Source organism: Silene latifolia, chromosome 2 (genome assembly GCF_048544455.1).
Source record: "Silene latifolia isolate original U9 population chromosome 2, ASM4854445v1, whole genome shotgun sequence".
NCBI classification, from domain to species: Eukaryota; Viridiplantae; Streptophyta; class Magnoliopsida; order Caryophyllales; family Caryophyllaceae; genus Silene; species Silene latifolia.
The window spans coordinates 188,337,048-188,363,784 of NC_133527.1; the positions used below are offsets into that span (position 1 = coordinate 188,337,048).

General features: G+C 37.5%; 4 protein-coding genes across 4 annotated transcripts in view; all 4 read left to right on the forward strand.

Annotated features, from left to right (window-relative positions):
- Positions 1-26,737, forward strand: part of LOC141643916 (uncharacterized) — a 226,123-nt gene that overhangs the window by 109,440 nt on the left and 89,946 nt on the right. The window lies entirely within an intron of this gene.
- Positions 1,894-4,632, forward strand: LOC141643900 (DELLA protein 2). The gene has a single exon (XM_074453283.1). The coding sequence runs from the start codon at positions 2,437-2,439 to the stop codon at positions 4,129-4,131; it is 1,695 nt and encodes a 564-aa protein (XP_074309384.1). The 5' UTR covers positions 1,894-2,436; the 3' UTR covers positions 4,132-4,632.
- On the forward strand, positions 12,629-19,218 carry LOC141643911 (protein C2-DOMAIN ABA-RELATED 7-like). Its single transcript, XM_074453300.1, has 4 exons — positions 12,629-12,691; positions 14,089-14,474; positions 17,670-17,765; positions 18,612-19,218. Exons 2-4 carry the CDS (start codon positions 14,364-14,366, stop codon positions 18,906-18,908), a joined length of 504 nt encoding a protein of 167 aa, XP_074309401.1. The 5' UTR covers positions 12,629-12,691; positions 14,089-14,363; the 3' UTR covers positions 18,909-19,218.
- On the forward strand, positions 19,608-21,695 carry LOC141643910 (protein C2-DOMAIN ABA-RELATED 7-like). Its single transcript, XM_074453298.1, has 3 exons — positions 19,608-19,825; positions 20,720-20,821; positions 21,367-21,695. Exons 1-3 carry the CDS (start codon positions 19,715-19,717, stop codon positions 21,661-21,663), a joined length of 510 nt encoding a protein of 169 aa, XP_074309399.1. The 5' UTR covers positions 19,608-19,714; the 3' UTR covers positions 21,664-21,695.

Sequence of the window (26,737 nt, forward strand, 5' to 3'; positions counted from 1 at the left end):
GCCTACTACTAAACATATACTTCCTCTGTTTCATTTGTTTCTTTACGTTTGTTTTTTCGGCACTATTCACTAGTTAGGAGAATCTCCAATACAACTTCTAATATATAACATAAAAGATAGTCATGTGAGATTTTATTTAAATCGTCTCACCAAATGAATTATGAAAATTAAACTTAAATAATTAAATGGAACGGAAAAGGTATACAGAGTTCTTCTAAGTGACAACAACTGGATTACTGTGTGCTTGTAAACATACGTTATTTACTTTAATTATTTATTTCACATACTTAAATGATTTTTATATAAAATATGACAGATAACAATTTATCGAAACGAAAATTATGGCGCACCAGATGAGTATCACTCATCCAAATTCAATATCATCTCCATTCACCAAGTCACACGACTAATTAGTTACCCATCCATCAACAAGACAATGGTGAGAGATCCAAATCAGGCCCATCAGGGTAATTACTTAAGGAACTAATCTAGTTATAAGATTTACCAAAAACGGAAGTAATAATTAAAAGTAAAAGTGTAAAATACTGTAATAAACGACACAGGCCTATCCTATCTTATCTTATTACTAGCTTAGTCAGATTTGAGTTCACTACCACTACTAGCCTGTCCAAATGCTTACATCTAACTGGCTTACTGCCTTATCGTACGGTTTACTTTTTACTGTTTTAAGTTATTTACCCACCCCCAAATAAAGAAATAAATATACTCTATAATTGTCCTTTAACACTCACCAAAAAGCACTTTCCCCATCTCATGTACAACTCCACCCTTTTCTCTTTCATTTTATTTTTGTTTAAACAAGGTCAATTTTTTGCAAATTTTTTTTGTAGAAGGTCGCTTATTTAAATTTTTTATTTATTTATCCCGATCAACAGTGAACTAGTGATGGATCTTAGAGAAAACGATAAAAAAAAGGTTGAGATTTAAACTAGTTTGTGTGTGGATAATTAATACTCCTTTCATCCCGGTTAATTGTTGTCATTTGGTTTTGGCACAAAGATCAAGAAAAAATGAGGGAACCAATCATTAGATGACAAGTAGACTAAATTAAATGTGTATGATCAAATTGCTTATCAAATGCATTCTTAAAATAGAAAGGACAACAATTGACTGAGACACCCCAAATTGAAAAAAGACAACAAATGACTAGGAGTCTGGGACGGATGGAGTATTAGTCATTGAATCGAGGTGTGCTAAATGATGATTTTATACAAAAATATGAAATACCAGCAAGGACCGACCTCGCCTGTCATAGCTACGGCCATCCACAGACTACTACTGACCTATTTCTTGATAAATCGGCCAAAAAAAAAAATATATACATAATAAAAAAATTTTAAAAAAAAAATACTTCCTCCATTCAACTCCACTCTACCACTTTCCTTTTTCACGTTTGCCAACGCGTGTTTTACGCATTAAATATCGTTAGCTACGTATTTGCAAAAATTATAAAAGTTAGATATTTTTTTATCTTTCAGTAAAGATTTAATCAAACAAGATCCCACATGAATATATTTCCACCTACGTATCGAGAGAAAATCGAAATTGAATACACAATTGTGAATAGTGTACAAAAGTGAAATAGGTAGAGTGGAGTTGAATGGAGGAAGTACATGAGAAGGAAAAACAACTTTTATATACGTAGGTCAGAAACAAGAACGTAAAAATATATCGACAATATCCTAGCAAGGAAAATGAAAATAATTGACCGGAAAGTACATTGTAAAACATGTCCTTTCAATACCAACTTTTTCACCACCCTCACAATCCTTCGATAAATTACCTCCGTTTTACCCAAAATTAGAAAACCGTCTTATAAAAGACTATTCACTTAATCATTATCACTTCCAACACTAAAACGTACTCTCACAATACCAACTTTTTCAATTTTTTCAACTATGTCTTCCAATTTTTTCTAATTTTCTTACCTTATCGAAAAAAAAAAATACCAACTTTTTCACTAACATTCTACTTACAGTTTTACTAGCTCCGTCTCATACAAATTTATTGAAAAACCGTTTTACAAAAGACTAATCGATAAATATTTTTATCTGAAAGAAGCAAGCCAGCTGTCCTATACCTTGAATCTCGAGCCTCATCACGAGCTCTGCTCATTATTCATCTCCATCTCTCCCTCTCTCTCTCCTCTCCTTCCTCCACACACACATCGTTTTCTGCAGTTTTGCAGTCGTACGTACTCTCACTCTTCTCCTCTCTCCCCTAATTATTCCTTTTTTTTTTAATTATTTTTTACCAACCTCTCTTTTATTTCACCGCCTTTTTCCCCCACAAAAAAATCTCCCAAAAATAAATTATATTCCCTTCTTATATTATTGTTCATTCATCAACCAACATCAAAATCTTAGTGAGAGAAAATACCCAAAAAAAAATATTAAAAAAATAAAGAAAAAAAAAATGAAAAGAGAACATATTTTTACAAACCCAGATAATCCGGTCAACGGGAAGTCATCTTCATCGGAGATGATGGGAAAGTCAAAGTTATGGGTGGAGAACGATGAAGCTCAAAACGACGAGTTACTTGCCGTTTTAGGGTATAAAGTACGGTCATCAGATATGATGCAAGTAGCCCAAAAATTACAACAATTAGAACAAGTTATTGGTAATGCTCAAGAAGAAGGTGGATTATCTCATCTTGTTAATGATAATACTGTTCATTATAATCCCTCAGATCTATCTACATGGTATGAATCGATGTTATCCGCGAGTTCAACCCCGCTTGACCCGGTCCTATCGACCGGGTCAATTTCCGGGGTTACTGACGTGGATACTTCTTTTTCAGATTATGATCTAAAAGCTATTCCAGGTAAGGCTATTTTATCTCCTGTCACAACAGCTAATATTGATAGCCCTGCCTCGGGTTCGAGCTCGAACCCGAGGGAAAGGGAGAGTAAAAGACTAAAAAGTAGTTCTGCTATTACAAGTTCTGGTTCGGCTAGACCGGTAGTTGTTGTTGACGCACAAGAAAACGGAATTAGACTCGTGCACACGCTAATGGCGTGTGCCGAGGCGATTCAACAAAAGAATATGGGATTAGGGGAAGCGTTAGTGAAACAAATTGGGTTTTTAGCGACTTCTCAAGCCGGATCTATGAGAAAAGTTGCCACTTATTTTGCGGAAGCGTTAGCTCGTCGAGTTTATAAGATTTGCTCTAGTGTACCTCCGTTTGATGATAATTTGAGTGAAATGTTGCAAATTCATTTTTACGAGACATGTCCGTATTTAAAATTTGCTCATTTTACTGCTAATCAAGCGATTTTAGAGGCGTTTAGTGGGAAATCTAAGGTGCATGTGATTGATTTTAGTATGAATCAAGGAATGCAATGGCCGGCTTTGATGCAAGCGTTGGCTCTTCGACCGGAAGGTCCTCCGATTTTTAGGTTAACCGGGATTGGACCGCCGGCTCCGGATAATTCTGACCGGTTGCAGGAAGTTGGATGGAAGTTAGCTCAGTTTGCTGATTCGATTCATATTAAGTTTGAGTACCGTGGGTTTGTTGCAAATTCGTTGACTGATCTTGAACCGGGTTTGTTAGATCTTAAACCGGAGTCTGAAGTGGTCGCGGTTAATTCCGTGTTTGATCTACACCGGTTATTGTCTCGTCCGGGCGCGGTTGAGAAAGTCTTGGGTATGATCAAAGACGTGAACCCGGTTATTGTTACTGTGGTGGAGCAGGAAGCAAACCATAACGGTCCGGTTTTCTTGGATCGGTTCAACGAATCTTTACATTATTACTCAACCATGTTCGATTCTCTCGAAACCTGTGTCAACAACGATGATAAGATGATGACGGAAGTCTACTTGGGCAAACAAATCTGCAACATTGTCGCCTGTGACGGTCCAGACCGTATCGAACGACACGAAACCTCAACCCAATGGAAAACGCGGTTCAACTCAGCCGGCTTCACTCCGGTTCACCTCGGTTCTAACGCGTTTAAACAAGCCAGCATGTTGTTAGAGTATTTCGCAGGCGGTGAAGGTTACGGTGTTGAGGAGAACGACGGTTGTCTTATGCTTGGCTGGCATTCTAGACCGCTTATTACCACTTCGGCCTGGCAACTCGCCGACCGCAACTCACCAACTCGGGGCTAACTCAGTCCGAGTCGATCCGAGTTGACTCAGGTGTATAATTTTTGGTCAGGTTCATTGTTCACAGGACAAGACGTGATGTTAGGAGAGAGGGGAGAGAAAAGGGGCGTGACCGAGTTGGGTGACTCGGATGGGGGCCACTGAGTCGACTCAGTACAGCAAAAAAGTTTGATTGATGTAGCTGAGTGAGTGGGGAGAGGGGCCCACACACCACCACTTCTACTCAATTCCCAATCTCTATCTCTTCTTCTAATCTCTACCTTTTAATTCCCCATCCCACTTTTTCTTTTTCCTTTTTTTTTTATTTTTTTTTATTTTTTTTTTATTTTTATTTTTGAGTTTTAATTTTAATTTATTTACTTTTTTTTTTTAATTATGTGGTTTAAGAAGAAGAAAAGTGGTGTATGTTTTCTGTGAGGGGTAAAAGTTAAGTTGTACCTATGATGTTACTGTGGTGTTTTTCTACTTCACTCTTAGTAATAAAATAAGGCTGAATTTTCTTAATTCGATTAGAGTGATTGATTGATTGTTTACGGGTTGAAATCGATCGATGAATTAATTAAACAAATGTCGATATTAATTGGCTGTGTTTGGATAAGTTTTAATAACAGGAGATGAGATTAGACCGATGTTTAGTTTAATTGTTTTTCAGATATTCCGGTCTTAATTTTGTGTTTAAATATATCGTTTTCATTTGGTTGTTTAGTGGTCGATATTTCTTGAAACGGGAGAGTAAAATTGCCAAAGTAGTTTGAATAAATTGATTTTGTAGTAATTAATTACTCGTAGGATAGAACTATGATAGAGCTTTGGTCGTTGCGGTTTACACATTAATTGAAGTGTGATCATTAATCCAGTAAATTTATTGATGTGTTGAAACATTGTTCACATTATTATTATTGTAGTAAAAGTATGGTGGCCACCTCTACAACTCTTTAAGAAACCGAACTCCCTATGCCTACTAAGACTAGGTTATTTAACCACTCCTTACATAGTTACATACTTTTGTACAGTCGGAAACGGTCTCATATAAGATTTTGTATAAAGTTTTTAACCATGTTTGAACGTATTTTGGTACTGGAGCGAGTGTGAAACTAGGGCTAGATGAAAATATGAACTTTTCTACTTTTTATCGAGTTTAATTTCCTCATACGGTCATACCTTACCCGTTCATCCCCGTTTAAATATTTGCTCCCGTAGAGTTCAAATCATGGCATCCTGCAACCGCCACCACCCCATGGATGATGAAAACCTATACTCCCTCCATTCAACTCCATAAGGCCATTATGTTTTATCACGTTTTGGCAACGCGGCTTTTACTCGACAAATATCTTTAGTTTTACATACTTTACGAAGACATTATTTTCCACCTTATTTGACGAAAAATTCCGGCTTCGCCGCGATGAGGAAGGAAGGTCAGTAGGTCACGGAAGGTCGCCTTTATTCAGCAATTGTACTATGGAGTAGTATACTTTGATGGGTATTTTTATTTGTTGGAATTAATAAAGGAGTTAGCCAAGACATTATTGTCAGTGTCAAATAGGTCCTTGAACCTCCTTGACGGTAGGAATTAATTTGGGGACACTACCTCTCAATTATGAAGATGTGATGTGATGGCATAATCTCTACTTATTGGTCCATCCTTGTTTTCAATTAACTCATCTCTTGATTGATTTCCTCTCCTATTCCTTTCCTCGATTTCTTAACGCACATTCTTATTTAAGACGATAATATCTGTTTCAATGGTAAAATGGATATAAGTACCATATGATTGGGGTATTTGTCTAGGTCATTAATAAAAGTTTAGCGTATTATAAATATTAATGTCAGGAACACAAAATCTCATTTGTGACGGCACGTATCCGTCACTTTGGAGTGACGGATACCATTTTCCCTCGCAAATGACCCAAATAGAGGAGAGAGGGAAGCACATGGGGGTGTCCCCACCTTGTCCCCCTATTCGTTTTGTGAGTGGCATTATCCGTCACTTACTCCGACCCGTTTTCAGCAAGACTAATTGTGTCAGGAATTTGATTCCGTTTTTCATTAAAATGAATATTTTCGTCTTAAGAAAGAGAAAGCCTAGCTATTTCTTAAACCATTTCTCACAATTATGTCGATAATTGTCTTAATTATTTTAGCTAATTTCATTTCTAAATTAGTAGCTAACAAATACGAAGTACTACCCACTCGTAAGATAATTAGAAACTACTCCCTCCTATTCAAAATAAAACTCCCTATTTTCATTTCCGTCTATTCACAATAACTTCCCTATTTCCTTTTTTGGTAAGTGTTTGTGTGGTCCAAATTTAATTGTATGGTGGGGTAGTGTATTTGTGTGGTTCAAACTTATTTATATGGTGGGGTAGTGTGTTTTCTTAATTTTTGTGTCAAAATAAAATGGGAGGTTTATTGTGAATATAAGGGAGTAATAACCATATAGTGCTTTTTCATTTTTAATTTTTACTAATTAATTCAATTGATTACATTGTGAAAATATGACCAAATTAGAGATATATTAAAAAAATAAAGGTGAAGGTTCGATATCCAAATTTAAAAGATTAGGTCTTGCTTAATTGCTTAAGACCCTCTTAACGAAAAATGTCTCACAACTTCTTTCATTTTACCTCTATTATAATTATAATCATTGTGAGAGCGGTCTTAGATTAAGACGTTTTTAAATAAGAGTTAATGACTTTAAAAATGCAATCAAAATTGTGTCCTACAAAGCCAGAGTGATTATGTGATTACAAAATCTCATTGAAGACGGCACGTATCCGTCACTTTGGAGTGACGGATACCATTTCCTCTCACAAATGACCCAAATAGAGGAGAGAGGAAAGCACATGGGGGTGCCCCCACCTTGTCCCCCCTATCCGTTTTGTGAGTGGCATTACCCGTCACTTGCTCCGACCCGTTTTCAGCAAGACTAATTGTTGTGTGATTTTATTTCAAGTGCCCTATTTATTTGGGTCTGCATGCAACATGGTCGGGTCAGGAGGTGGACCTTGCATGTATAAGAAATTATTTTAGCATTATTTTATCATTATATTTTCGATTATATGCATGTCGGGAGTGTGTGGGGGGACTAGGAGTGATGTGAGTTGTCTACTACCTTGATCTAGAAGGTTGTTCTATAATCGACATAAAATCGATTCATTAACTCTTGCTTCTGACGGTCAGAAAATATTATTTACATCGGGTTACAATAAGAGCTTGTGCCAGTGATGATAAAATATTTAAATTGATGTCCGAAACTTTGAATTTAGAGTCAATACAAAAGTAAATTTTATTGGTTATTTCGTATAGTTTTCGAAAATAAAATAATAAAAAGAAGAGATTAAAGGTGTTAGTTACAAAGTCTGATATGTTTTGGAATTTGTGTGCACTAAGTTCTAGTCGATAGATTTGAGCACTTCAATATCTTGATGCAGGTAGACATGTATAGTAGAAGAATCATTTTTCAATTGACTTATGGAGTGCTTTAGGAAAATCCTACGGAGTATTTTGCCTTTCCGTCTTACGGAGCAGATCGTCTTGCTTGTGACGATTATAAGCTTGTGACCTTTAACAACTCCTTTTCTATTTACTCTTCTACTTGTTCTTTGAAATAGTGCAGTTATAAATGAGAATTTAATCATTATCAAAAAAAAAAAAAAAAAAAAAATGAGAATTTGTGCTTATGGGATATCTATTTCCATGTATTAATACTATTTAAATTCTTTAGTTTTTTCTAAGACAGTCTTTTCTACTTTTCATTATCAATAATGAATCGATTTTACACTATAAGATAAAAAATCTCACCATTTGTATAATTTAAGTTCTTTAGTTTAGGCAGTCTTTTGTACATTTGATATATCAGTAATTATTATTGTATGAGTCGGTTTGACACTGTAAGACAATAATGTCTTCTTAGTTGATGGTTCTTTTACTACAAAAGTACCACAATATTAATACTCGCCCGTTTCGGTGAATGGTTATCATTTACTTTTTAGAAACTACTCATAAGGGATGCAAATCTTTTAAATAATTTTCAATACATAACGGGAAATATAGGTATAAGGGACTTTGTTCGATTTGTCTTAATGAATACATATAAAATACTGTATTTAAAATTAATAATTTTAAACTTTTATAGACAAAGGTATTTACGAAATGAAATGAACATCGACCATTGTACCAAAACCAGTGATAATAATTGATTGAGACATATGAAATATATGACTTAATATAAAATCGTTTTATATGAGCCTTAAGAAATGGTCTATCGTACCGAAGATGTCTTAGTCTAGTGGTTAAGACGGAGGTATCCTGGACAATAGGTCTCAGGTTCGATTCCCCCTCCCCCTATTGTAATGCGACTAAGTGCGCGCTTCGTTGAAAAAAAAATGGTCTATCGCGTAATTAAGTGATGAAAACGGAATTATTGACTTACTGTTGATCTCAAGCATTTACCTCGGTGACTTGGTGTTTACTTATCCAAAATGATTAAGAGAAAACAGTATAATTTCCTTTTCCACATGATAAAGAAAGAAAGAAAAGAGACGTCCACAAGTTGCATTTTTGCAACATCTCTTCATAATTCACAACCTTTATTACATACCTTTGCGAAAAAAACTACTCAATTATTTGCACGCAATTGCTAAAATTAGGTTATAGGGCCCATGTGATGTAATATTATTGACATAGTACACACACAACTTTATTTTTATTTTTCAAATAAATAAATTCTTTTTTAAGACGGATATATTTTTTTTCTTAATCTTAAAACAGACCAAGTAATAAAAATAAGAGAAAAAAACAACAATTTATCGTGTATACACAAATAATATAGTACTTCAATCGTATTAATATTAAGACGGATGTTATCTGTTTTAATAGAGACTAACTGATTTTTTTCATTCTTTTGTTTAATTTAATAAAAGTAAAATCTTCATACTTATCAACAACAACACCCGATAGTGACATAAATATAATAATTAAAATTCAACGCTAGCTACTTTGTCTAAGTTAGTTACACGCAAATTTAAAAAGTGAGTAAAATATTGAAGAGGATAATGTAAGTGGCTAATATTGAAAGCTTCAAAGGGCGGCGTCACTTGTTTGAGTAGCGCAGACGATTACCCACATGCATTTCACATTTTTGCATGTGTGCCACCTTCTACCATTGGAGGACTTGCTAGTCAGTTTTTAAAGAATGTTATCCAACAGATTTGGTTTTTCCAATTTCTTACAAAATTTTTTTTGGGTAAGACGGTCTTATATTTAGCCTGCGTAATGGGTTACTTTCCCCTATCTAACATGTCTAGCGCGATAACTTATGTGTAAACCTGGCAAATCGGTCCCGATCTGGTCATCTTTGGATTAACAATTTACCAAATTATTTTGGGGGTCGTATTATTTTGGGATATGGTCACTCTGAATCTGCGGTTCTCGGGTCGATCGGTCGTTCTGGGTCATTTTGAGCCAGAATTTTGCCTTAACTAGGTCACTTTTGGGTATGTCGGTCTTATATTTAGCCTGCGTGACGGGTCAGTTTCTCATACCTAACATGTCCAGTGCGATAACCCATGTGTAAACCTGGCAAATCTGTCCGGATCTGGTCATCTTTGGATTAACAATTTACCGAATTATTTTGGGGTCGGATTATTTTGGGATATGATCACTCTGAATCTGCGGTTCTCGGGTCGATTGGTCGTTCTGGGTCATTTCGAGCCAGAATTTTGTCTTAACTAGGTCATTTTTGGGTATGACGGTCTTATATTTAGCCTGCGTGACGGGTCAGTTTCCCCTACCTAACATGTCCAGCGCGATAACCCGTGTGTAAACCTGGCAAATCTGTCCGGATCTGGTCATCTTTGGATTAACAATTTACCGGATTGTTTTGGGGTCGGATTATTTTGGGATATGGTCATTCTAAATCTGCGATTTTCGGGTCGGTCGGTCATTCTGGGTCATTTCGAGCCAGAATTTTGCCTTAACTAGGTCACTTAGAGTCTATCAAATCATTTCGGTTTAGTCACTTTCAATTTGAGCCGGGTTAATTCGAATCTTTCGGGTCAAGTTCGAGTCACATTTTTCAGACAATTTATACTCTCGAGTCAACTTTATCGTATCAGTTTATTCCGGTTGGGTAAATTTTTTCAAGGTTTGCCCGTGTGCTAGCCCGGCACAATCGACCCTTTATTTGGGCCATTCTTTTACAACCCAACTCGCCCAAACTCAAAAAAAAAAAATGGCTATATGGGATAGGCTCGGTCAAACATAACGGATCCCGGGTCAGATCGTGACAGCCCGCCCCTCTTAAGGGATGAGCCCGGGCCCGCTTCTTGCCTTGTCCGACCTATACCAGCTTGACAGGATAGATGGTCACCACGTAGTTTGTTTCTTAAATTAGTTTATTTAATAAGTAATGATATTTTGAATAATATAATATGCAATGTTTCTTAAATAGAACCTTTTACCTAGATAAAATCGAGTAAGAATAAAAATTAGTACAAGTGGTGTGGTGAGAGTTCTATTACTCTAACCGTGAAGTCGATGGTTTGATTCATACCCGTAACCATTTGAACCAAAAAAAGAAGAAAACCTAAATAAAACCGAGTCCAATTTACATTTTTATCCTTAATATTGTGATAACCGATAAGTGTTGGTGAATATCCCAACATTTCCTTTTTGATCTGTGATCATATCACATATCCGGCATGTGTGACACCTTCTAAATTTAAGTCAGTGTGTGTATTTAAAGAATGTTACGAGTAATTGTTATCCGAGTTTCTAAATTTTACTCCGTATTTTTTACCGTGTTCCTTTTACGTTTTTACGCTTGATATTTTGGTTAGTGTAGGTGACGCCTCCAAAATCTCCATGTGCTATGTAATCATACCATTTGTCATTTTGTCCTCTAAAATAAAGCGCCTCATTAATTCTCCATGTCGTAGAGTAGAATAAGAAGGTTTTGCAATCTAAATACGCAAAATTTTTAGTTGTATGGTTTGGAAAAAGGATGATGATAGGGCAGCGGTGTCCAATTTCGACGCCACCCTCTCACATACACCCCTTATTATCAGAGTTCTAGTTATTAGAGTGATATTTGTATTGAAATTGTGGTAAAAATATTAGAGCGTAAATATGTAATTTTACGACCAAACAGTTCAATTCTATCGTGATAATAGTTACAAGTATTTTTTTCCTTCATTCATTCCGGTGTAGTTTTACAATCACATTTTTCGGCCTAAAGCTTTACTTCTAATACAACAACTAGTTTAAAATATTCCCAAATCAAACACTGTAATAACTAATACGTCGACCGCGAATAATGATTGGGTTATATCCAAACATGTACCCTATCAATGGGCCATTGCATAGATCAATTGTCATTATTAGTGCCAACCGGAGCACAATAGGCCCTGCTAATTCGGTTGTATAAATTTTCTTGGTAATGGGCTGTTAAATAGGCTATCGGGTGGACTCGTGTGTGACCCTTTTTACAAAATCGATAACATTCGTACCAAAAAAAAAAAAAAAATTGATAACATAACCTGACTTACAACAATGTCGCACCTGAGTCGTGCCCGTGCTAAACCTAGCTGGTTCGGTAACTCATGGCTCAACAGTCAACTGCCACTCATCCGTACTCCTAGGCCATGCTAAAAATTAAAGAAATGTGAAATTGGTTGTTTCAAAATTAACACTAGAAATGCCTATACTAAAAATTTAATTGATGAAGAACGGGTTGGATGAGATTTTAAAGTAACTGATAGACAATGAAAGAATGTGACCCGAGCCCAAACCGATCCGTCATTATCCCTATAAACTTATAGTATAGTCCTATTTACCGTCCTCTCCTCACCGTCATACGAAGTATGAATATATCAGACGTTTGCATAGATGTTTTGTTTTGTCCCATGAATATACAGCTTAGGACCCTAAAGTCATCCCCAAGTAAGGGTCGACCTAATTGAGTCACGACCCAATTTTACTCTTAATCTCACATTATAAATATTAACTTATTTGCATCCTCTCAAGCAGAAGATTATAACCTAAGTAATCAACTCAATTATTTTTCTTTTAATAATCACTTTCCACATTTTCTACCCCACCAAAACTTCAGTCTTACTCTATTTTTCAAATATAAAACTATATAAGCAACTATAATCATTTTATATTTGGACACATTTTTGAATTGTCTTTTTTATTTTTTAGAAACAACCCTATAAGATTATCAAATAGATCAAGGTAAGCAAAAGAGGTCACCAATTAACCTTTGTTGACAAAGAGGTCATGTTAATTTGTTGTTTAGATTAACTTTGACCCAATAAGGTCGTGACGTTTCTCATCATCTTGCTTGAGGATAGTCTAACTAGTAGTAAAGGTAACACACTTACTGTCCCAAACTTCCAAAAAATGACTAAGATAATCGATTTGTACTACCCAAAAAGATAATCGATTTGTACTACCCAAAAATCCTATATACGACGTCTTAACATAAGTATAAGGCAATATTACAAAAATTGGCTATCCTAAAATTTAAGTTCTACTTTCGCCCTGACCTTAGATTATGGTATGTTTGGAAACCTTAAATTGGAATTGAATTCCGTAATTGAGACATTTCAAGTGTTTGGGAACCACTAGAATTTGGAATTGGAATTGACTAAATTCCTTATCAATTCCAAGCTAAGTTAAATTTTTGGGTTCTCAACTACCTACACAAATTTCAATTCCATCACTTTTTACGTTTTATTTTGTTACACAAATTTCATCACAATATTTTTACCCGATTTGTAAATATCGTCGACGTTTTAGTAAATATCGTCGACGTTTTCATTCCAAAAGACGATAATGCCCTTTGCATAATTACACTATTTTCTCTCTCTAAACAATTTTCTCTCAAATTCTACTAAAAGCTAACTACATTTCGATCTCTCATTGCATTAAACTAATTAAAAGATGTTAGAAATTAACGCACATCGACTAGAAAACTTAAATAAATTTAAAAAATCGGCAAATAAACGTATTAAACACGTTTTTTTCTTTTTAAAAATGAACTAGTTCATGGACTAAATGTTGAGATTCAACAATCGACCATGGACCAAATGTTGAAAACCAACGTTTGCCATGGTCCAAACGTGGGAAACCAACGTTGGCCGTGGTCCAAACGTGGGAAATCAACGTTGGCCGCGGTCCAAACGTTGGAATCCCACGTTTGGCCGCGGATAATTTTTTTTTTTTTTTTTATGAATTTTAAAAAAAAAAAAAAAAAAATTATCCGCGGCCAAACGTGGGATTCCAACGTTTGGACCGCGGCAAACGTTGATTTCCCACGTTTGGACCACGGCAAACGTTGCTTTCCAACGTTTGGTCCATGGTTGAACGTTAGATCTCAAAGTTTGGTCCACGGTTCAACCTTGGGGGTACAAATTTTAGATTTACGCAGAAAAATTGCAATGTTTATTATTACTAAATCAATACGTGACGTAAATCAATTATCGAATATATTTAGCGGTGCGGAAAAAAAAATTAACCAAATAATGAAGCGATTAAGTTGTTTAAGTACCGGTGATTCGAGATCCGTCGTGTTGTTAATTGTTGTTGTTTTTTTTTTTAATTTAGTTGAAGTTGAGAGGAAATTTTTTAGAGAGAGAAAGTGTTGGATGAGTGGAAGGGCAGTTATCGTCTTTTTTTTTTAAAACGTCGTCGATATTTACTAAAACGTCGTCGATATAAATCAACCCCCTATTTTTATTTGTGATATTTTTTCCGATCGCAAATATTTCCCGAGACAATATTAATTTTTTTTCAAATATAAAATATCCAATGAACTCGACCCATATCCGTCTAGCCCAAGTTCAATTCCAATTCTAATTCCAAGGGTTTCCCAAACGCAATTTTGGAATTGAATTCAAACATTTCAATTTCATGAAAATAAAATCAATTCCGTATTTTCAAACACTATCTAAGCGAATTTGAGAGGGGCTAGCAAATCGAGTTTCCGTAGTGTACAGTAAAATACTCCATATGTAGATTTACTGTATTTTCAAAGAAGACAAAAGAGAAGCCCAATTGTATCTTGCATTATTGGGTACTATTACTGTATTCCTTTTTGGTTGGTGGAAGACTGGAAGTGTAAAGAATCAGAAATGATAAACATTGGAGAATCAACACTCAAACCGCAAAATTCTCGATTATTTGGTGGCCAAAAACACGCAAATTCCACAACAAACAAATAATTCAAAATGGAGTCGATGATCGGCCTTCTTAAAATTAAAATAATCAAAGGAATCAATCTTGTTGTTAAGGATTCAAGCAGCAGTGATCCTTATGTTGTTATCACTATTGGATCTCAGGTACCCTTTTTTAATTCTTCATTCATGTGATTCAATCGATTTGATTCTCGATTATTTGTTTACGTTTGATTAAAATACCGCTTATAAAGAATATGAAAAAGAGGATTTTTGAGGTTTAATTGCAGCCATGGAAGAATTAATTGAATGAAGAATTGAGTGTACATTGAATTACTTTTGTATATTGAATTGTGTGTTACTTCCTATGTCCCGGTCATTTGTTGTCCTATTCTATTTGGGTGTCTCAGTCAATTATTCTTTATATTTTAAGAATGAACTTAATGAACAATCTGATCATTCACACCCCCCAATTTGGTCCATTTTTAATTTAATTATTTGTTTTCTCCTCTTTCCTTGGTCTTTCTGGCAAAAACAAATGACAACAATTGATCGGGATGGAGGGAGTACAATACAAGGGAAACTCTCCTTATATAGAGAGTATTTAACCGACTTAAACCAGGTATAACCTTATTATAGCAGTTAGTTACAAGCTTAACTAACTTTAACAAACTATCTAACTACCTACTCCCTCCATCCCGGTCATTTGTTTACCTTTGATTTTGGCACAAAGACCAAGGGAAGAGGAGGGAGCCAAATTATTGGACAACAAGTGGATCAAATTGCACATGAAAGGCATTCCTAAAATAGAAAGCTAAACAATTGATTGTGACACTCGAAAATGGAATAATTAAACAAATGACCGGGATGGAGGGAGTATATTCTAATAAGGATGTGTTTGTAATACTCATTGGTGTTGTGTAGGACTGTTGGGTCCAAATTTTGGAGGTATCATGGTAATATAGGTGATCGAAGTTGGAAATAGGTAAGCTGGTAGAGACATGAGTGGAGGTGCTCATGACCTAGTTCAAATGCCGTTAGCATTAAATTCGCCCTTGTGGCTTCTTTTACACCAAACAAAATTTCAGACTAGAAAGGATATATCATGTGACTTGATTCCAAATTGGCTTGAACAACAACATTAAACAGTGCAATGAGGGCCCTTTTATTAACCACTCCTTAGAGACCCTCCAAACCAATTTGCCATTGAAACAAGGGAAATTGTTACTTGGCTTTGCCTCTCATTTCTCCGAATCCCTCCTTTAAACAAAGGGTAATTGCCAGTTGTTCCTTAATGAAAACAACGTTTGATAAGATGTGGATGATCCAGTTTAAGCATAGTTCAGTCTGATGATGATGCCTTGATTGCTCTTATTCCCATGGTTATGGAAAGTATGGGTTTACGCATTCCTGCATTGAATGATGGAGTACCTACATGAAGTGCATGATTGGATGATCATAAGTGTTATCTATTGTTACGTTCAAGGCAAAGGAACCAATGAATGTAGAATGCTAGGCATGATCGAGTACAGTCATTAGTAATACGTATTGCTCTTGTCATAAAGGATTACATTTTAATGATCCATCCCTTTTTTTGCCATTTAAAAGTCTGATTGTTCGAGAAAACTTTAAGGCGTTATTCTCAAGTCAGCCACTTTAGCAGTTCACCTCAGTGACTTAGTTCTGCCCACTTTAACCGACCTTTTTTTCCCCATTCTAGTTGCCTTGTAACATGTCACGACAATTGCACGAGTAAACCCCATTGTTCTGAAACGACTTAATTTTTCTGGCGGGATAATGTTTCATAGGTGTAATCCATTTGTTTCGAATGCAAAGGTTAAGGAATCAGTACTAACAATTTCTTCTTTGACTTCCAAGTAGTGAAAATTGCTCTAGCGAAACTGGTACTAAGCATCACTTACGATCAGTTCTACTCCATGTTCAAATTTCTGGGTACACTGCATTTGTTTGGAGTTCCTTCTACCTTACATGCTTACTTTTATCCTAGTAAATTTCTTTGGGAAATAGATAGACCCCTTTTCCATATAAAAAAAGAGTTGTGAACCTGTACAATCTTTGTAATACTATTTGTCTTGTCTTAATTTCCTGCGCTGCAATCAACCTTTTTGAAACATTCTTCTGTCATTTCTTGCTTTGTTACTGTTCTACCGTAGTAACCAAGCCTTCTAGACAATACTGGCCTTTGTCATTTTCCCTCCGACTATTTCCAATGTTCGTGAGATTTTGATTGAGCTTTGTGGGAGGGAAAATGGATATTTGTGTTCCCTATAACCATACTTACTAACCAAACGAGGAATTTTGTCTCCCCCCTCATTTCCCTCCAAAATTTTCAATCCAATCAAACCTTTAAATGTTGTAATTAGAACAAGAATTTAACTTTGAAGGTACATTTAAGCGATTTAGGGGTGTTTGATACTTTGATTGAGTGTCAGTAATGGATCAGAGTGGATTTAATCCGTTTCAATGCTTGATTGGCTTATTTTGATATTAAATTAGATAGTTGATGATTCTAATTCCATTCTAATACGATATCACATTCCTATTTATTTTATTTCATCTTCTTGAACCAAACGACCCCCTTAAATGCTGTGGAAAAGATTGGCAATCAGTGTCCCTTTTTTCAGTATGCCAAAGTTCTTGCACACTGTGTGGTAGGTATTGGTGTGTGCCATACTGCCATTGCTACACCATTTTGTAAGCAAACTGTCAAATCCTACGAGCAATCAGGAACACTGTCACATGGTATGCTGTTCGCATTAGTTTGCTGAAAGTATCCAAGAACGGAATATGCTTAAGTGAATCCAATTTTCTGGTTCTTACTTCTTTATTTATTCAAAATTTGCCTATTATATATTTAATGTGATTTAATATATCAAAATTGCATTCAATTTTTTAGTACACTTACATCTGCGTTCCAAGCAATCCAAGTTAAACATGTAAAATTCGACTTTATCCATATAAACTGGTACAAGAGGGGTACAGATAAAGTAAAGAGAAAGAACCGAAAAAGAGCTCTCCTCCTGTTTTGTTTCTAGTTATAGCAGTACATATATGAGCTAAAACATGATAAACTATCTTGAAAGGTAGGGATTTTGCTGAAAAAGAAAGAAATTAAAACATACGTAGTATATAGGGTTATTGCTTTTCTTCTATGGCTATTACGGATGTTTATTGAGTGTTTGATTAGCTGAATTGCGTTCCGGATAGTTACTTGACAACTTTGAAAAGTCTTGTGTCTAAACTAACCTTCAATAAAACATATATAAGATGTTTGCTTCTCTTCTATGGCTATATCTCATGCATGAATGTTGAAATTAATAGCTTTGCAATGTATTTCAGAAAGTGAAGACAAGACATGTTAAGAATAATTGCAACCCAAGCTGGAATGATGAGGTGACCCTGGCAGTGTACGATCTTGGTACTCCAATCAACCTAGTAAGTCGTCCTAACTTCTGTGTTGCTCTTAAGGACCTTGTTTTAATTCCATCAATTCCATCACGGGTACCGTACATGTGTTTGATTCATACTAGATGAATGCAGCTATAAAGAATGACTGGGAATTCTCCCCTCTTTTTTTTTTTTTTTTTTTGTTTGTTTGTGCGCGCTCTTAACATTGTTATTAAGTGTTGGTGGGTTATAATTTTTATTACCTCAATTCTTCCCATATAAGACTAAACACATGTCATCATGACGTTTGTTGTATGGGTATGGAATATATACTCGACTCTAAGCCAATTCGACACTTCTCCTAGAAGGGGCAGGAAAGCGAAGTAGCTTTGTGACAAAATGTTTCAAACTTAATAGGTTTTGTTTGAAAATGAGCTTTTTTACCCTCATTTCACGACATGTTTTTTTGTGTTTAAAAAGTTAGCCTTTGCGAGTCTCACACTTGGATAGTTGGATATGTACCTCTATCCGGCACATGTATCCCGGTTTGATTTAACACAGGTTGTTCTATATCTTTCTTGTATTAGTTTGATTACTGCGAGTCTATGACCTACCACTTTGAAGATTGAGCCAATAGTGCTATAGATGCTCTGATTACTGTGATTAGTACTCTCTTTTTCCCTGCCGATACACCCAATAGGTAGTGTATGCTTTGAATACGTTTTTAAGTAAGATCATGCAAGTGTGTTAAGGGACCCTACACTCACACTCATTCGCACCACGCAAAACATGCTTGCAAGGTACGAAGGAAACACAAACTGGAATATGTAAACTATTGGCCGGGACACAGGGAGTAATAAATTTTTAAGGTTTTTTCTTTTTCTTTTGACACAGACAGTGTATGACAAAGACACATTTACCGACGACGACAAAATGGGTGACGCTCAGATAGTCATCAACCCATATTTAGAGTATGTGAAAGCGGGTTTGGAACCACTCTCAACAGGCTCCGTGGTTGATAAGATTCATCCATCAAGGGAAAATTCCCTATCTGATACTAGTCGTATTGTTTGGAAGGATGGAAAGTTGGTGCAAGACATGGTTCTGAGGTTGAATAATGTGGCAACTGGTGAGGTCGAAATCCAACTTGAATGGGTGAATGTTCCTGGTGCTAGAGGGCTTACTTCTTGAAACTGTTTTCGTAGAATTAAGTTGGACGTCAATAATTGGAAGAGCAGTCCCCTTGGTTATCTTAGAGGAAAATGCATTTCCTTGCTTTCTTTAAGGGTCGGGATCCAGTAGAGTCGAAGAACAACTTTACCTTGTAGAGTTTACCCAATAGGGTAAATAATTTAGTCCTTACTATTTTATATATATATTCGGGATATACATCCAACTATATTCTACTCTCCTTTTAACTAAACTGTACGAACTCTCCCAAAAAATACTTCTACATGTACTCAGTCATAATGAGCCATTGCATCTATCAAATTGCTATTACTCATTAGTAGCGGCTACCGTGTCAATGAGCTCTGCTTATTCGACCACAAACATGCCGTGCTAACCAGTTCAAACTCTTGTACTAACTGGGTCGTGTCAACTTCTCCTGCCAATTGTTCGCCAACTGGGTTGACTAGACCGGAGATGGACTAGATTTACAGGGATTTGATATAAAGGTTAGCCGGTTTAAGACGGATTAACAGGCCGCACCTCTATCAGTTTGCTAAAGTCGTTATTCTTATCTGCTTTTTTTTTTTGCAGGCCTTAAAAGCTGAATCTAATATAATATTACCTGTAACTCTTATACAGAATAGTATATACGAAAGTCTTCGTATTCTACATTAGATAGTATATACGAAAGTCTCCGTAGTGTACATTAGAATACTTCCGTATATATGATTGATTTTGTCAAGAAAACGAAAGACGCAAAAATGGAGTATTAATTTACAACAGGCAAATTATTCAAAATATTTGGAGTATTGATTAGCAACTGAGAAATGGAGTCGCCGATCGGCCTTTTGAAAATTAAAGTGATTAGAGGAATGAATCTCGTGGTCATGGATTTCACCAGCAGTGATCCTTATGTTGTTATAAGTATTGGAGACCAGGTATGTACCCTTTCATTTATTCGTCATTTTTTATACATGTAAATTTTGTAAGATGTGTTAATTACGTACATTGTCCTATTTTTACTCCGTCACAATTGTTTGTTTAACTTTGGTTAGAGTCTTCCTCAAAAAGGAGGACAGTTAAATAATTGACTAAGACGGTGAGATTATATATTCGTTATGAATATGATTTCAACCTTAAATGTGCTAGACCTGATATGGGGGGTGTTCATTGATGGTTCGGACCAAAGACCAGAGTGGATCGTGTAACTTGGTCTGGATCTGAGCACACCGTACTTTATTTGGTTATATTAGGTCCACGGTCCACCTATTTACATTAGTTTGGTCTTTGGTCCGGTCATGGATCAAACCGAATAGACGGGCGTACGGACCGTGGACCAAACTTATGTAATGAGATTTATTAAAATTGTTTGACTAAAACCCTAATATCAATTTAATCTCATCATAGAAGTAATAAAACAATAAACAATACGGAGTATAACATTTGGTTCATATGACCCCCGGTCAGGTCTGGTCCATGCATTTTTTTGGCCCTGACCGGAGCGGACAAATATAAATATGTTCTGGTTCACTGTCCAACATTTTATCCTTCTTTGGTCTTCGGTCCACAAACTTTGGTTCGGTCCGGCCCTATTCCTGACCGATGAACACCCCTATATAAGTGGCTGGTTATGTGAATCGGTGATTTGATTTGGAATACCCGAAGTTATATATGCGACTCGATTCCAAATTGACTCGAACTAATTGGGACAGTATTACACCGTACCACGACGGTTCCTTTAGATGGCAGAATAAAAAGCCAAAGGGGTCGGATGCACGTATGCAATGGGCAGCAAACTAGCAATGTATTAATAACTTATCAATGTATTACAGGATGTGCAGACAGGACATGTGTATGATACTTGCAATCCTTACTGGAGTGATGAAGATGAGCTGACCCTGGGTGTGTACGATCTCGATACTCCAATCATCTTAGTAAGTTGACCTGACCTAACGTTCTGTATTGTTCTCAGAGACCTTGTTCTTATTCCCATTAATTCTATCAAGGGTACCATAGATAACGTGTTCTGTTCATGCTAGAGACCGTAAAAGGAGGTTCGCTTAGTGGCAAAATGTTTCAAACTTATAAGGTTTTGTTCGAAAATGTGCTTTGAAACCTCGTTTTATGTGGTTTTTGTAACTAAAAGCAAGCCTTTGCGAGTCTGATACTTGGATATGTACCCGTATTGGGCACATGTATGCCAATTTGATAACACGGGTTTTTGTTTATCTTTCGTGTGTTAGAATTTGATTACTGTGAACAACTTTGAAGGCCGGTAGCGCCAATAGTGTATATAAGAACATGCAAGTGAGTTAGGGTACCGTTATTCACGCTTATTCCCACCTCAAAAAAAAAATAAATTGCTTATAAAGGCAATACAAATTAAAGACAACCCAGATTGGAATATGTAAACCATTGGCCACGATAGAGGGAGTAACAATTTTGAAGGATCGTATATTTTCTTTTTCTTTTGATGCAGAAAGTGTATGACAAAGACACATTTAAGGGTGATGATTTTATGGGTGAATCCCGGATAGACATCATCCCATATTTAGAGTACGTGAAAGCGGGTTTGGCACCTCTCTCAACAGGCTCCATTGTTGGTAAGATTGATCCGTCAGAGCAAAATTGTCTACATGAAACTAGTTATATTCTTTGGAAGGACGGACAATTAGTGCAAAAGATGATCCTGAGGTTGAATAATGTGTTAACTGGTGAGGTTGAAATTCAAGTTCGTTGGGAGGAGGTTTCTGGTGGTAAAGGGCTTACTTCTTGAGGCTGTTTTTATAGAATTAAGCTCGACTTCAATCATGGGAAGAACCGTTCATTTTGTTGTAATTATTGTTGGAAAATGAGATAGCGCCACCTGATGGTATTGAATTTCAGTACCACCCTCTTACATGTAAAATGTGGACCCTACACATTTGGGTTCTCCTTGTGTATGTGAGAGGGTGTATTGTTTACTCTCCGTTTCAGTACCACCCGATGGATTGTTTACGCTCCCTTTATTCTCATTGTTTTGTGTGATTGTTTATTTCCTTCTGTTTTCTTGTAAAAGGTTAACCCTCTTTGGGGGGTCTCACATTAATGTTTACAAGTTTGATTTATTGATTTTCCGGTAATTTTTTCTTAGAGTTCTGTCCTTATGAGAACACGATATTTACAAGAAATGTTGCTCATTTTAAGCTCATTACATACATGCGATAGGATTTCATAAAATAAATGTTAATTTCTATAGAATTTTTTTGTAAATTAAAGTCTTGCATCAATTGTCATTACTCATTATCAGTGGCGACCGGACCATAATGGGTCGTCAACTGGGTTTACTTTGCCGGGCAGAGACTGTAGAAAGTGTATAAGATTAACTTGATTCATAAAGATAAATACAATATAATAGGTATATATAAAAAACTAGAGAGAATACTAACCTATGAAACCCTAGATACACAATATATAAAAGATATGATACACAAGATATATGCTAAATATTACAAGGAAGCAATATCAGAATAATATCATAATCATAGATTATGTATTATCTCTAACACGCTCCCGCAAGATGGACGTTCCAAAGGAAAGACCAATCTTGTGCAAAAGAGGATATAAGTTGGGACGAGCAAGAGGCTTGGTGAGGGCGTCTGCGAGCTGATCTTTGGCCGAAATGTGTTGCACCCGTAGTAACCCTTTATTAACCTGTTCACGCACAAAGTAAAATGCTAGGGCAACATGCTTCATACGAGAGTGAAACACCGGATTTGCCGAGTAATTGGTAGCGCCCAAATTATCGCAATATATGACAGGGGGTGATTGAACTTGAAAGTGCAGCTCGGCAAGAAGAGAACGAAGCCACATGAGTTCAGTCGTGGCAGTAGCTACGGCATGAAACTCGGCCTCAGGTAGAAGATAGAGCAAGAGCTCGCTGTTTTCTAGAGGTCCAAGAGATCGGGTTCCGTCCAAGGTACACAATAAAACCGGTGGTAGAGACGAGATCGTCTTTATCACCAGCCCAGTCAGCGTCACAAAAAGAGTGCAGAGACAATGGGGTGTCACGGTGAAGGTGAATGCCAACCGAGAGCGAACCGGATAGATAACGAAGAAGTCGTTTCAAGGCAAACCAATGAGACTCTTGAGGGTCCTGCAAGAACTGAGCAAGTTTGTTAACAGCAAAGGCAATGTCGGGGCGGGTGAGGGAGAGATATTGGAGGCTTCCAACAACGGCACGATAGTCAGAAGGGTTCGAGATGGAGTGTCCAGTGGTGAGAGTAAGGGGCGGGTAAGTGCTCATGGGAGTGGTGGTGGGTTTACAATCTAGCATATTGGTGCGGGTAAGAATGTCATAAATGTATTTGGTTTGAGTAAGACGGAGTCCAGACGAGGTAGGAGCAACTTCAACCCCGAGAAAATAAGACGGGAATCCTAAATCTTTGAAGGAAAAACGATTGGAGAAGGAGGTAAAGAAATGGTCAAGTTGAGACGATGGAGGGCCAATGACGATAATATCATCGACATAGACCAAAAGATAAATGGTGGATGAATTTTTGTGATATAGAAAAAGAGAGGGATCATTAATTGATTGAGAAAATCCAATGGAGAGTAAATAATTTTTCAACTCAGTGTACCAAGCTCGAGGAGCTTGTTTGAGACTGTAAATAGCTTTAGATAATTTACAAACATAATCGGGGCATTGAGAATTAATAAAACCAGGAGGTTGAGACATAAAAACGGTTTTAGTCAGCGTACCTTGAAGAAAAGCATTGTTGATATCGAGTTGTTTGAGGGACCAACCACGGACGAGTGCTAGCGTGAGAATGAGGCGAACCGTGACGGGTTTGACAACGGGACTAAAGGTTTCAGAATAGTCAACACCCGGGCGTTGATGAAATCCTTTAGCGACAAGACGAGCTTTGTATTTGTGAATGGTGTTGTCCGGGTTATATTTGACCCGAAAAACCCATTTACAACCAACTACATTGTAGGATGGATTAGGGGGAACAAGAGTCCAAGTCTTATTTGCAAGAAGGGCCGAATGCTCATCAGCCATGGCAGCCTGCCATTTTGGATCGGAGAGAGCATATTTTAATGTCACAGGAGGGAGAGAAGATGCAGACAGCTGAGCAAGTTTTGCATATTTAGGATTAGGACATCTAATGTTGTTCATTAGTCTAGTGGTGGCACGAGGATTGGGGGCAGCAGCAGGGGTGATTTCGTGAGCTGGAGGAGAGAGGGGAGGCTCCGTGGTGGGATAAGTAGTTGCGGGAGAGGTAGTGGTGGCTGTGGGAGAGGTGCGTGGAGTGGTAGGGGGTGTACCAGGGGTGTTTGAGGGGGTGTAAGGGTGGACGAATCAGGGGGTTGAGTGGAGGAAGTGGGCAGGAGAGGAATGGAAATGGAGCACCATTGTGTTGGTGTGTAGGTCGTGGGGGAAGGGACAGGAGAGCATAGGTGAGGGTAGGGAAAGAAGGACTCAACAAACTGGACATGACGCGATGTGTAGAGACGATTAGTAGTCGGGTCAAGACAATGAAAGGCACTCTGTGTGGCGAAGTACCCAACAAAGATACACGGAATAGATTTGGGATCAAGTTTGTGGGTGGTGTAGGGGCGAAGCCACGGGTAGCATAGACACCCGAAACTTCGCAATTTTTTATAGTTGGGAGAAACACCAAAGAGTTTAGCATAGGGAGAGATGTTGTTGAGAACGGGAGTGGGCATGCGGTTAATTAAGTAAACCGCAGTGACTAGAGCATAGGTCCAATAAGTGATGGGAAGGGAAGCATGTGTGAGAAGGGCAAGGCCCGTTTCAACAATATGACGATGACGTCGCTCGGCCATACCATTATGTTCGGGGGTATGGGGATGGGACGTGAGATGGGTAATGCCTTGACCGGTTATTGTAGGTGTAAGCTTTAAGTACTCACCTCCGTTATCAGAGAAAATTTGTATGATGGAACGGTTAAAGAATTTCTCAAGAAGTGCACGAAAACGAGTAAAAACAGTGAATGTGTCAGACTTTTTCTTAAGAGGATATAGCCATATATAACGAGTATAATGATCAACGAAAACTACATAGTATTTGTAGCCATCGATCGAGTGAATTGGGGAGGTCCAAACATCGGAAAATATTAATTCAAGGGGATTACTGGAATGCAAAGTAGATTGAGAGAAAGCAAGTTTGTGACTTTTATTGATCGCACACGCATTACAATTGAAATTTAAATCATGCTTAAAGCGAAAAGAAGCAGAACGACTAATAGACTCTAAGATAGGAGAGGCCGGATGTCCAAGCCTATGATGCCAAAAGGAGGCAGGGGTGATGCGTGTGAGATGGGCAGAAGGAGAGCACGGGACACACCATTCATACAGACCGTCTTTAAGTTGGCCTCGCAGTAGCACTCGACCCGTTAGTCGGTCCTGAAAAGTACAAAAGGTAGATGTGAAGTTAGCAATTGCATTATTATCAACACAAAATTGTGAAACGGACAATATATTTTTAGATATAGAAGGGGCATGAAGAACATTATTGAAGTGAATTAAAGTAGAAGAAGAAGAGACAGTGAATGAACCAATATTAGCGATATGGAGAGGAGAGCCATCGCCTATCAAAAGATCGTCATTCCCGTCATAAGGGGCATGAAGTGCAAGGTTATTGAGGTCATGGGTGATGTGATGGGTAGCACTACTATCAACAATAAAGGTCGAGGCAGGAGTGGGGTTCACATCAGCGGTATTAGCCCGGGGTGGGTAATTGTGGGTCTGGTGCGAGGGATTGGAGCGAGGAGGGACCGTGATATGGGGATAAAGAGATTTAAAGATGGGGCAAATTTCAAGGAAGTGCCCAGAGACATGGCACCATTGACACTTCCCTTTAAAGGGTGGGACATAGGTGTTGGAAGCAGGGGAGGCAGTGGAAGGGGATGTGGGTAAGGGGAGGATACCAGGGGCAGCAGAGGAGGGAGGTCGATTATGTGAGTAGGAGCGATTTTTGTGGTGGTAAGCAACATGGGCAGAGGCAGGGGTGTGAGGGGAGGAGGAGGTAGTGGTGGTATGTTTAAGGGAGAGGTCGAATTGCAGGAGTTTCTCGTGGAGAGCGTCAAACGAAATCGGAGTGTCACGATTCCGCACAGTCTCAATAAAGGATCGATAGGTTTCAAAGTCGAGTCCATTGAGAACCTTGAAAACGACATCTTCGATGTCCATGGTCTTTCCCAAGCCAGCAAGCTCATCGACACAAGAGCGAATGGCCTGCATATACTCGGTGGCAGAGAGATTAGCTTTGGAAATCGAATCGAGACGATCCTTAATTTGAAGGATATGGCCTCGAGACGGATTGGCATAGGTGGACTTAAGAGTAGTCCATATTTCGGCAGTAGTGGTGGCACCAAGGAGCAAATTGGTGATGCTAGTCGAGATAGTTCCTCGAAGAGCACCACTGAGAAATTTGTCCTGACGGAGCCATGTAAAGTGAGCAGGGTTGGAGGATTCGACAGATTTGTCGTCCTTGATTATGGCGGGTGGACATGGATGGGTTCCATCCAGAAATTTGATGAGATCGTAGCCAATAAGCAGGTCTTCGATTTGACGAGACCAAGCACGGTACGTCGAAGGTGAGAGCTCGATAACATTGGCGAAGTTAACAGCGAAAATCGGATTTTTGGGGTCGGCGGGATTGGGCAAAACTTGCGCTTGACTAGCCATGGAGAAGAAAAAAAAATTGTCGTGAAGAGGAGAGGAAAGGAGGATGGATCTTTGAAGGCTCTTATACCATGTAGAAAGTGTATAAGATTAACTTGATTCATAAAGATAAATACAATATGTATATATACAAAACTAGAGAGAATACTAACCTATGAAAC